This window comes from Pelecanus crispus, chromosome 1 (assembly GCF_030463565.1).
Source record: "Pelecanus crispus isolate bPelCri1 chromosome 1, bPelCri1.pri, whole genome shotgun sequence".
Classification (NCBI taxonomy): domain Eukaryota; kingdom Metazoa; phylum Chordata; class Aves; order Pelecaniformes; family Pelecanidae; genus Pelecanus; species Pelecanus crispus.
The window spans coordinates 124,156,170-124,168,943 of record NC_134643.1 but is presented as its reverse complement, the minus strand read 5'-3'; the positions used below and the strand labels follow the sequence as shown (position 1 = coordinate 124,168,943).

General features: G+C 39.1%; 1 protein-coding gene across 1 annotated transcript in view; it reads right to left on the bottom strand.

The window, feature by feature from the left end:
• SIM2 (SIM bHLH transcription factor 2) overlaps window positions 1-12,774 on the bottom strand; it is a 59,681-nt gene that overhangs the window by 19,630 nt on the left and 27,277 nt on the right. Inside the window, 2 exon segments of the mRNA XM_075710862.1 lie at window positions 1,240-1,439; window positions 3,690-3,775. Coding sequence (XP_075566977.1) covers window positions 1,240-1,439; window positions 3,690-3,775 — 286 coding nt within the window.

The following is a 12,774-nucleotide window of genomic DNA, read 5'->3' as shown; positions in this document are numbered from 1 at the left end:
ATCTGTGCTCCTGTCAACACCTCTGGTTATACTGTCTCCTTTGAAGACACTTACGTCTCCAGGCAGTTCTTCTTAGGCACATCGTTTCCTTTTTTCCACATGCAAAGGCCTGTTGCTAAACCACTTATGTTTCTTTGTAGTTGTTACATTAGGTAAAGCATGCCAAAGAAAAAGGAAGGATTCCAGAAACAACTACTTCTTCGTGTTTTAGTAGCTGATGGCCCACTATCTCATTGACTTAGCATGGAGGAAGAGCATGTTCTTGCATGGTTGACCTGCCATGCAAAACTTCCCCACTGTCTTGGATACAGACTCTTTTTCATTGCTACACATTAATATAATTTCTGCTTCTTGCAAATCCAGCATGCCAAGGAAATGAGAGAGTATGTGACATACTGCTATACATACAGGGATTTTCGAAGGATGATCATCTTGTCAATAGTCAAGTCTGTTATATTGGCTGGGAATTGGGCTTTTCCCCTCAAGGTATCTTGAACTGCACTGTACAAAGTACCATTGTATACCAAAAGATACCATGTTTCAAAAAAAGACCAACCAATCATTTCACAACTCCTTCAGTTCTGGGTTTGTGTTCTTCTTAGCTGGTATGTGAGCTATATCAGCTGAGACCAGAGGCAGGGTTCTCTTTCCTCAGCATTAGCCATTTTCCCAAGTTTTGTTTAAGAAGGCTGTGTTTTCATGTAGTAGCCAATTGAATTAATATTCATTCTAACAACCCCTTTAGTAGGGTTGGTTTCATTGTTAAGGCATTACACTAAAGTGCAGAAGACTGTTTTCTTACTACTCTGTCAAAAGCCTTCTGGATGATCCCATCAAGCCATTTGACGTCAGTGTTTCAGTTGTGGGTTTTTTTTTTTTAATTACAGATGATGGTACATCCTTACTCCTTTCATTAGCTTTGTATGCTAAAATTTATGTCCTTTAAGGTAAAAATGTATTACTACTCATCTCCCAATCACTCACAGCAAGAAGGCTTTAGTTGACTCTCTGAAACTGTAGGTAGATTGTACAGGCTCTTATATGTTGGCATTCAAGACAGAGTATGGTCTATCCAGCTCCCTGAAGGGCTTTGAAGACCCACATGGTCTTTGTGTTCCAGATCTATTTTGGACTGCTTTATTTTTTCATGGATATTTTGATCTGTTTTGAAACAACTGCAGCTTATGATAACACTTGACTTTGAAAACATTTTATGCTAGAAATGAAACAGCTGCTTACCTGGAATCTAGGAATATTAATTTTAAGTCCAAACTTGCTCTGAACATAAACATGTTACTGTGAAGTTTGATCTCAGTGATTGCACTGGGAGGTAAAGATTGACCTACAGCCACCAGTCCAACGATTTGGTAACAGGAATCATACAAAGACATATCTAGCATATACTGCCGTATCTTCAAATAGCCACTGCAATGGATCACCTGGCATGAGAAGAAAACACACTCAATATCTGATGGCAATGGAAGAGGCTGCAAGTCAGCTGACCACCCAGTTTCAATGAGGTTATAAAGCAATACACCCTTAACACAAATACTGCATAGTCTGTTAAGGCTTCAGAAGTGCTGTTAATTTATAAATGGAGATTAAAACACAGTAAATGCAGGGTTTTCATTTACTGCCAACTTGATTAATCCAGTATTAAAGCACATGCTTTTTGGGGACTATCTAGGCTGCTTTCTAGTTAATACTTTAAACGCTCTTTGAAATAGATTTCTTCTAGATACAGTCAGAATTCCTGTTCATTAATAAAAAAACCTGGAAGTTGCTTTTTTAAATTACTCTCTCTCACACACAGAGGTATATATAAACATTTACATTTTAATGAGTTATTATTCTGATGAAAAACAGACACGTTAAAAATCCAGTGGAGATTAATGCATCACATTTTTAAAGATTAACTTCTGTATATGTAAATGCACTAGAAATTAATTTTAAGTTCCCCAGTCAAGTTCAGATGATATTCATTTGACATGTGACCAAGCCCAGGGTCTTGAGACCAGATTCCTGAATCCCCATGTACAATTCCTAATCACAGGAGTGATAATTTAGTCATTTTGAATAACTAAAAATTCACAATGTCAGCTAAAGGGGGGTGGGGGTGGGTGGGTAGAGGGAGGGACAGAATTGTAAGCTGGGGACTGTTCCAGAACATAAGATTTATTTAACATAACACTGGCGTTTGGAAATCATTTGTGCTCCTGCCAATTTTCTAGTGCAACAGCAGGCATGTTACACATCCTTCAGCTTAATTTCTGTATTTGTTTGACTTTTAACTGTGTTCAATGGAAAGGAATTAATTTCCAATATATTTAGTACTCCTGAACAACATACTAAACAGTCACCTATACATAGACTCCTCCTGTGTAGCCTTCCTTCCTCCTCTCCAATCACCAAGTGATTAGTATGTTTAGCAAAAGTACAGTAGCAAGCAAAACTTATTTAAGATCTCTCAGCAGATCCTACTAATTCCCATACTATTTGATTCATGAGTTTTTCCTGCGCTTCAGCTAATCAGGTGATATTTTCAAAATTATTAAGTCCTGACTCTAAGTACAGTCAAAAAGAATAAATTTAGGCCAACTTCTCTATAGATGAATATGTCCTTAAATTTTTCACTGCATAAACTTTTAATAGTGAGCAAAAGAAGAAAGTAGGTGATCCCTCTGATTAGTAGTCATAAATGGGGAAAAAAAAAAAAACAAACCAGACAGAGATACCACCACTACAAGCTCTACTCTTTTACCTGATTTCAGATTCAGCTTTGGGGCAGAATCATTTTTGCTGGGAAGCAGCTGAGCAAACAGGGGTCCATGTAATGAAGAATTATCAGTCTAACCAGGCAGATAGCAGTGTAAATAGACATATATATGTCTGAACCTTGAACACATTCCTTAAAAGAGCTCTGCTTCTCTTGCATGCTTTTATTTTGAATGACTCAAAATGAATCCTCACTAGACTGTATGTGAAGTACCCTTCTCTCCTGATGCTTAAATGATAGAATTATACTGTGTAGCTCAAAGAGCAGCAAATGCACACTGTAAAGCTGAAAATAAGAACTACCTGAATGGCAAGTGCTATTATAGCATCTCAGCATTTGCTGTGGTTTCTGATTTCATATAATAAATAGAAAATTAATACAAGCTATAAGATTTATAAACAGACTTGCTGGTTTAGTACAATTCAACCCTGAATGGATAGTAATGGTTGTTTAGGGTAACACTACAGTCCCATTAACGTTGAGGTAATTCTCATCAAGCCAATGAGGTCACTTGTGCAACTGGGTGGCTGCTCAGCCAGAGCATGGTAACATCTAGGCGGAGGGATGTGGGAAGACTTCCAGGTTCCTCTGTCTGGGTTCCTGCCTCACCTGCCTCCACTTCCATAGGGGAATAAGACCTAGCTGTGTGCTCTGCTTGCACCTCTGTGGCTGTGCTCCAGCCAGTTCCCCAATCTGGAAGATCAGGGATCAGAATGTGGGAATGTGCCACAAAGCAAACTCCAACTCACTGTGACTAGACTTGCATTACTAAGGGAATCTGCAATCAGCAGTGGCATTTTTTGCATCTGTTCTGATTCTTTCCATCACAGACTTTGCTTTCAGCTACAAAAACCAAATAAACTGGTCACTTGTTGAACTCTTGGGGGGCAGGGGGGAAGCTTATATACGTTACCTTGTAGCCACTGCATGTCAATCCTGCATTCCTCTTGGCTAGGACACACTTCATTCTCAGGAAAAATGATCTCTCAATTTCATATTCTGAAAGCATAAATCACACAGTTTATTTATTACTGAAGATTTCAAAACTGTCCATAACATTGCCTTTCATGATTTAACAGATGTGTTTATGTCTCAGCCTTAGGCAGCAATAGAAGTCAGCCATTCTACTTTCCCACTCAATCTCTGCCCTCAGGATTTATTTCACCTTCATTTAAGGAGTCCCTGTGAAAGTTGGACAAGTCGGCATGACTAGGATTCCAAATTTCTGTTTTAACCACCCTTCACAAGGCAATCACCTTGTTTCTGAACAGCTAGGTGCCAGCCCATACTAGTAGAGGGAAGGAAACACCTCCTTTGGAGCTCAGGTAAATGAAGGTAGTCTCCAAAATAATAGCGGAATGGGAAACAAGAAAATTCATTGGGTTTGTAATAATTTGAGTGTACATAGCTAGTCATGCCCAGACTGGTGAACTTCTGGCCCCCATATGCAATATTATTACCTGTTTCACTGACTTCCAAAACCATGTTGGCAGATGGGTTTTAAACAAATGTCTTCATGGATAACCTCCAGAAATATTTTGAAGTTAAATATTGCTTAGGTACACACGTATTTTCTGCTAAGAATAAATTACTATTCTCTTTAATGTTAATTATTCTTAATAACAGTTCAGACATCATTAGTAGTTCTGACTTTTTTCACTGAAAGTTGCAGTTTGGCAGGACACAACTATATTAGGAAAAGAAAACTCATTTGGTACATCTGTGAATACGAAAATCAGGGAAACAGAGGGGTTTTCAGATTTGTTGCAATGTGTATTACCTCCTAACTCACCACAGAGTTTCATCCAAAGTTCACTGTATTCAGTTGGAGTCTTGCTTTAATTTGATTTAACTGTTGAGTTGTGTTCCCGATTTTTGTGCATCCATCACCCAATTAACACCTCTTAACCACACACCTGCAGTGGTTTGAGCCTCAGACCACTACCTGGAAACCAATAAACTCTCTACATTAAGTTCTGAGTTTAAAGGTCTGAAGATACAACCACAGAAAAAAGATTTAGCAAGAAGGGAAAAGAAATGCAATATGTAGTGCATCTCAACTAGTATCAGCCTTCCTGAGTATTTGAATTTTCCATTTATCTTCCTAATGCAAATTAGATCCGTATGGGGAAAAACAGGCACTTAAATGAACTGGCACATATACTATAGAGTTTTAAATGCAAATGTATACAATTTGGTGGGAGGAAGCCATACAGTACAGATTACTATTGCTGAAGCATGATCTCATGAGTAAAGAATGGATCTGGGAGTTGGGAACATCAGTGCAATTCATGACTTCAATACAGATTTTCTGTGTGTCCTAACATCAGTGCTTGCTCTCTTTCTGCCACTGCCCCATGCACACAAAATAAAGGTAACTTTCTCCCTTCAAGGGTGCCAGGAGAGAAAAATAATTAACGCACAGTAAGGTGGGTACAAAGACCATCTTCATCCATAAACTGAGTTGCTAGCAATTTTAATGACTTACATTCTTCTGTAAAAAGAGATTAGTGGAATTGGAAACAATGTTTTAAACTTCCCAAATGTTCTGCCACAAGACCTAAAAGAGCCTCTTTCAGTAACAAGCTCCTTCCAGGCGCCCTATTCATTAGCCTTCTATTTGCTGCTCCCTCCATTTTTAAATGTTACTACAGACTAGTGCACTCCTACAGAAACACTCAGCTCTCACTTCATTATTCCACCAGGAATAGGTTATGATGTACAGTGTGGTCTTTAGGTGTCTATAAAACTAGAGTAGTACCCAGACTGTAATTTTTCCTTTATTATTTAAAACTGATAATTATTTCATTATTTAAGAGGAGGTCTTGGCTCCCTGATTTCATGATGGTAGATTGTAAGCAAAAGGTCCCCTTGGAACACCAGTCTTTGTAACTAGCTACAGGATCTCTAGGAAATCAGGAGGGTGATTAAAACAATTCAAGGGCAAGGATGGTGTGTGGTGTAGGAGGACAGAGTAAAGAGGGATAGAGTTGCACCCTAGCACTAAGTGGTATGGGGAGGGAAAGGTGATAGAATTGTAATTCAATAGCAGCTGCATGTGATTTGTGAGACTGAAGAGTAATAATCAGTAGCTTTGTCATGTGTGTGTAATCAAGTGCAAAATTATGTAACTGTAATTTAATAATGATGTGTTTATTAATTGTTGGTCATTGAATTATTAGTGTTTTAGTAGTGTGTTGCTGAACCAAAAAACACTAGTCTCTTAAACCAGTTACTTCTCATGCCTGCAATCTAACAAGGAAAGAGTTACCTATGAGGTAACTGGGGACTCATCTGGGAGCTTCCGTTTTTGAGGCTTGAGCTAGCTGGTATTAAGATGCCTTAAGTAAGCAAAAGGAGAGATGGCCCATGTGGCCAAACAGGATCTGGGCGCTGAGTGACATACTGCCTTCTTACCTGAAGAGGCCAAAGTAGTGTATACATGATGATAAACATTCCTCCTCCTGTGTGTATTAAGAGTGATTGTTTGTATTTGTGGGGGAGCCCAGTGTCACTGTGAGAGTTGCCAATTTGGGGGCTAAAAAGCAGAATGTGTCTGAAGGAGAAAAGGAGAGCCTGACCATTCCTGGATGGTCTGGGGCCATAACAACTGTTAACACAGTTATTTAGTAATGCAGTGTGTCCTGTCACACAGGTGGATGCAGAGTGCCACAGCATTTTTAACCAGCTAGTTGGGATTGTTACATGGCTGGTTAAGGTTAATGGTTGCGTCAAGGTGCCCAGTGAATAATGTGCAGGTGCTACATGGTGTCTGGCATCTTGTTTGCAAGATTGGAGCTGAAGAATACAAAAGCCACCAGAGAGAGATACTCGTGAATGCGTGTGTGTGTGAGTATAAAATCTACTAGCAAGCTTTGAGAGTGACTCGTTGGCAAGGAAAAGCAGGACCAGGCCATTCATATTGTTCATGCTTATGTGAGTGCTATGAGTGTGTAGGTGGTGCCTGTAAAAGCACTGCTCTGCTATCCGTGTTGATCTGTCATTGGTGGGCTCTGTGCACATATGTGTGTTTGTGCACGCCTACTGGGAATAAAACCATCTCCAGACCTGATCAGAGACTGCAAAATATAAAGCAGCAGTAAGACCAAAACCCTCACATAAAGAATCTGGATGTGCAAGACTGTGAACAGTGTTAATTAGTATTCATATTAACCGATACCTTTGCCAGTGTGACTCCCTAATACCCTTAAAAGTAGCAGAAGGGAGTAGCAAAGCAAAAAAAGAACTAAAGTAAATTTGTAATTGATTGGGAAATAAAGAGCCCTAGTATCCTGCTGGATGCTAACACATCCATCAATATAATGCAAAACTTAAAATATCACATCTAGGCTGTACCTGATGCAATTAAGATGGTCTACTCTGATGAAGAGAATGTAGGAAGAAAATGAGGTACTTAAAGGTTTAGCAAGCAAAGAGGGAGATGCTGAATATTCAAATAGGAGAAATCAGATGAGCTGTGAGAAGAGTGATTACTAATGCATGCTGTCCTGCTGCAGAGGTTAATCACAAAATTGTAAGGAGATAGTAGGCATGAAAGCCCAGTTTTAAAGCAGGAAAAAAACCCTATAGCATAAATAGCCAGCACCTGCTGTAAAAGCAGAATGGCTGGAGATGTCCAGGGAGGTAGCAAAAGTCTCAAATTAGGGAAGACAGAAAAACAATAAATGTAAAATAAGCACTTCAGGCTTAAGTAAGAGGTAAATGTAACCAATTATTCTTAAAAGTTAAGTGATTTTATCAATCAGAATTAAGTTTTGAAAAACTGCAAAAATGTAACAACATAAAGCATCTACATCTAGTAACGTAATTATTGATATCACTAGTGTTCTTTCAAGTAAACATGTAAACACAGCACATATGAAAAACAGAAAGAAGGCTATCAAGAAGGTAAAAGAGGTTTGAAACAGAGGGGAAACAAATCACATGCTACTAGTTCTTAAGTAGTTAAGGGTTGGGAGAACTGTGGGTTAAGCACATCTATATGAAACTGGAAGAGAGAATAATGAATAGTAAAAGTTATGACTGAACCAGAATATAAACAACACTGAAGGAAAATAGCTTTCTTAATTATTAGAGAATATTCATACCATCTAATATTCAAAGCTTAACCACTGTATTTAATTATTCTGAAATGTTAACTATATAAATGCACCACTCTAGGTGATGTTAACTTTAACTTTCCTTTAAGTGTTAAGAAAATGTTAAAAAAACTATATATAAGCTATGTCTGTTTGTTATAGAGAAAAGATGAAACCAACAGCTTGCAGACTTCAGCTAATGAAGGATGAGAAACGAAATGCTACTGAGTTGATCAGAAAGTCTTATAGAGATGTTCCAGCTGAGTTAACACAAAAAAAACCCCTACTAATAACAATCTTCGTTGTTTTTTTGTTTTCCATATGTATCACAGAAGAAAAAGTAATCCCTTCAAACCCTGTGGATATTGTAACTACATATTGCTCAGCTTTGGTTTTGGTTTTTGGGGGGTTTATTTGGTTTTTTTTTTTTTTCCTTTTATGAAAAAGGAGAATAAGAAATAAAACCAGATCCAATGTGAAGATGTTTTCATCTCTAACAAAAGAAACCCCATTTCTCTGCAGGAGGATATACTTCATATTATTATTAGTGATAATGATTAAAAGAACACTATTACAGCACTATAATCTCTGTGTATGTACTCTGTGTGTGTTTGTACGGATGTATATAACTTGATGTATTTACAAAACAGCATTTTAAAGCTGCAAGAAACAAAGAGGACTTCATTAAGCATAGCAATGTCTCCCCATGGTAGACTGTACTTTCCAACTATGCCTTCACAACACCCAGAACTGAAACAACTGTATCTTCAGACAGTGTGGTACTGGGGATGTTTTACATTGGAGTAAACCAATCTTATATGCAAATTCACATCTGTCACTGCAGGAGGTATTATATATTATATTGCCCCATTGACTACAGCTTCCAGAAGCAAGCTGAAAAATTAGAAAACTGACAACAAGCTGAATAGAATAGAATAGAATAGAATAGAATAGAATAGAACAGAACAGAACAGAACAGAACAGAACAGAAGAATAGACTATTTCTGTTGGAAGGGACCTACAATGATCATCTAGTCCAACTGCCTGACCACTTCAGGGCTGACCAAAAGTTAAAGCATGTTATTAAGGGCATTGTCCAAATGCCTCTTAAACACTGACAGGCTTGGGGCATCAACCATCTCTCTAGGAAGCCTGTTCCAGTGATTGACCACCCTCTCGGTAAAGAAATGCTTCCTAATGTCCAGTCTAAACCTCCCTGATGCAGCTTTGAACCATTCTCAGGCATCCTGTCACTGGATCCCAGGGAGAAGAGACCAGCACCTCCCTCCACTTGCCCTCCTCAGGAAGCTGTAGAGAGCAATGAGATTGCCCCTGAGGCTCCTTCTCTCCAAACTAGACAAACCCTGATTCCTTAGCCACTCCTCAGAGGACATGCCTTGCGGCCTTTTCACCAGCTTTGTTGCCCTCCTCTGGATGGAGGACCTTAACAAGGACCTTAACATTCTTCTTAAATTGTGGGGCCCAGAGCTGCACACAGTACTCGAGATGAGGCCGCATCAACGCTAAATGCAGTGGGATAAACACCTCTTTTGAACAGCTGTGTTTCATGCAGCCTAGAATGAAGTTTGCCCTCTTGGCTGCCAGGGCCATACTCAGCCTAGCATCAACCAGCACCCCAAGATCCCTTTCTGCAGGGCTGCTCTCCAGCCATTCCTCCCCAGCCACTTGAGGTTTCAAAAAAGTGAGCAGTCACCACATGGAGATAGCAAATTTTGCTGCAACTCATGCTAAATTTCACTGTTGTTGTATCTCTTACTCAGCACCATTTCTTTCAGATACCTACTATTTATTCCAGCAAGTCCACCACATATGACGAAATTTGTCTGTTTAATTGCACCTTCTCTAGCATTTGCCATAGCCATCTATAATTCTGACAAACAGCTGTGTATTGCGATGAAAGGTTTTAATGCAGTTTTCCTTTAAGGGCGTAACCATTGCAGCATGGGTCTGCTTTTCCCATCTTCCCCTTTACTTTCCATGTCAACAACTATTTCCCCTCTTTACCTGAATGTGACTTGTTTCCCTCACCCAAACAGTTTTAAAATAATTGGCAAATTGACCCTTCTTTTCATAAGTGAGTTGAATAATTTTAAAAGTTTGTACATTCTTCCGTTCAACATTTTTTCAGACAATGAGTCACGAAAATGTCTCAATAGCTGCTATAGCTAAAAAGAAACCTCCACCCCCACTTCTAAATTGCTAAGTATCTTGAAAGGCTCTGATGATAGCTTCCTGAAAAGCAGACCAACCATCTTAGTACAGCTTTTAACATTTCCCAGAACTTATTGATGTTGTGTTTATCTCCTACAGGAATTAGAGATGAAAAGCAGAGCTTTAGGGTTCTTTCTAAATGTTTACCCTCCCATTTTTGGCATAGTGCTTTTCTTTATCCGCTTATGTGGAATACAATTGCAGGTCTCTTCTTCTATTCCAGCCAATTCCAATATTCGTTATAACTTGGATTTACTTACAGTAGCAAATTTCTGATTTTGTTTGCCTGGTATCAATGTTTCACATTTGAAAGTGATCATCCTCTCCCTACTGCTCTACAAACTTTTACTGAAATCTTTTAAAAATTGCTTGTGAGACTCTCAGTTTTTATCTTGGAATTCCAATTTTCCATTTTACTGCAAATGGGTGATTGGTGATAGTTGGAAATGAAAACTGATACAAGTAAAATACCAGTTTTGATCAACATGATTATATATTTTGAGCAGACTTCTCTATCCTTTCTGCTGCTCTTCTTTGGAAGGGTGTAACTGAGGTTACTAAGAACCTGATTTTTTCAATATGTCTACTAGCAGATGTTTTAATAAAATTGAGGTATCATTTATAATGACTTTTATAGGGGGAGACACTGCAAGTCAGAGTCCACATCCATGTCCAGGATGTCCATTTCAAATGCATCACTGTTTATTTTTTAGCCAAACTGCATGTTTCCCTTAACAGATTCAGGGAAGTTTTTCTATTCTACTAATATATTGCTATATTGCCTGGTCATCTTACAGAGGCTCCCTCCCTGAAGCACTGCTACAGTTTAGTTGAGTAGATTCAGTAAAAGCTATAAATGAGGCAGAGAGTAAATGGCTTCATTCAAATCCCAGCCCAAACTTATCTGTATGTTAACATCCTCACAGAGCTGAAACACAGCAACCTGTGAATGAGAACACAGAAAAACATTGCTGTCTGTGGGCATACAGAAGATGTATTTCTTTCTCACAGCACTGAGTACCATTTCTATGAAGTATGCCTTCTCCGTTAATCCCTTTTCTTTTCTTAGCTTAGTATGTCATGCAATACCTTTTGACTGCAAGCATTAGTCAAGAATAAAATTGCCTGTTCGCATTTTACAGATTTGTATTTTCTTACTCTCATAAACAGAATAAATGTCATGGCCAAGAAAATGAGTCTTGCTATTTTGGATAAAGAATTTGTGCATTTGTTCACTCATATTGCACATGACTGCCAAACAGGATTCTCCAAGCATTTCTGTGAAATTATGGTTAGCTTTATGGAAGCCAGAATTGTCCAACCCTGGGGGTGCAACTATGAAATACATCTTTGCTTTCAACTCCATCTTTCATCTCTTTTGAAAGAAAACAGTCACAAAATTCTGTGGTTTGCATGCTGCTTGCACAGTGGACCGAGAAAAAAGATCATCATAGTTTTTTACACAGCTTCACCTCTCATGCCTTTATTTTCTCTAAGGTAAAAGCTGCTATTTTCTATCTCTTTCCCAAAGCTCCCAAGTTTTGACATTAGCAAAATATGGCATTGTTTTGTTGCAGAACCATTTTGTAAACTAATATACATCAGCATGCAAACTGCACACTGCTGCACCATGCACTGTTTTAAGAATGTATGTCTCATCAGTCACAACAAAAGATACAAAACAGCATTAAAATTGGGAGCTCTCGACACAGCTAGTGATTCATGTTTGCTCTACATGGCAGCTTGGGTGCAATGTCAAATTTCAGCTATAGCGTAGGAGATGAAAACTATTCTCAATGGGAACATTTAGACCAAAGCACTGTGCAGGCGGTCACCTGCTTCTGCCTTCTCTCCCATCCAACTTGTGCGGAGACATGTGCCTGCCTCCAGCTAATGCATTCCTCTGAAGACAAGGTATGCATGTGTGATAAGCTGTGCTCCATGTCCCTGCTGGACTGTTTGACAGGGTGGAAACACAGATACCACAAGTTCATGTCTGGATAACACTTTACTGCCCATCCCCCAAACACTCTGCCTATTTTTGCCCTTTCAGTTGGTTATTTTCATCTTACCTCCTCTATATTGTCAAGTCACACATGTTCCACTCTTTTTCTTGTGTAATCTGCAAAACATCTGGGTCCCACAAAAGCACATTGCTGACTAAAAGAGCATGCACGTATCTTGGCTAGTCTCTTGTGAGCGTAAGAAGACTATAGCTTCTGTGAGACATGGGAGAGAATGCCACAACTTCTATCCCTTAATTCTAAATTAGGGTGACACCAGTTTCTAGAACAAAAAAGAGGTAGAAGCACTGTAGGGAGCATACAAAAGAGATGCTTGCATAATAGCACACACAGTTTTAAGGTAGTCCCTGAAGCTGGGAATCCAGGACTAACCAACAGGGCCAGCATGAGAAGGGGCCTCCAAACGCCTTTGGTGGACTTTCCTTATGACAGGAAAGTAGGCCTGGAGCCTGCTCAGAAGCAGGCCTGGAGATGAGTTAGTGGAAAATGAGGAGTCCGACCTGTAAGCCTGGTGCATACTGACCATCTTTGTTATCGCTACGCTAGAAAGAACAGTGCAAAAGTGAGGTTGTGACTAAAACTATTCTGCAAAGTGAAATACTGCATGCAAAGGGATGTATAAAAACATTTCCCTGTCATTCCT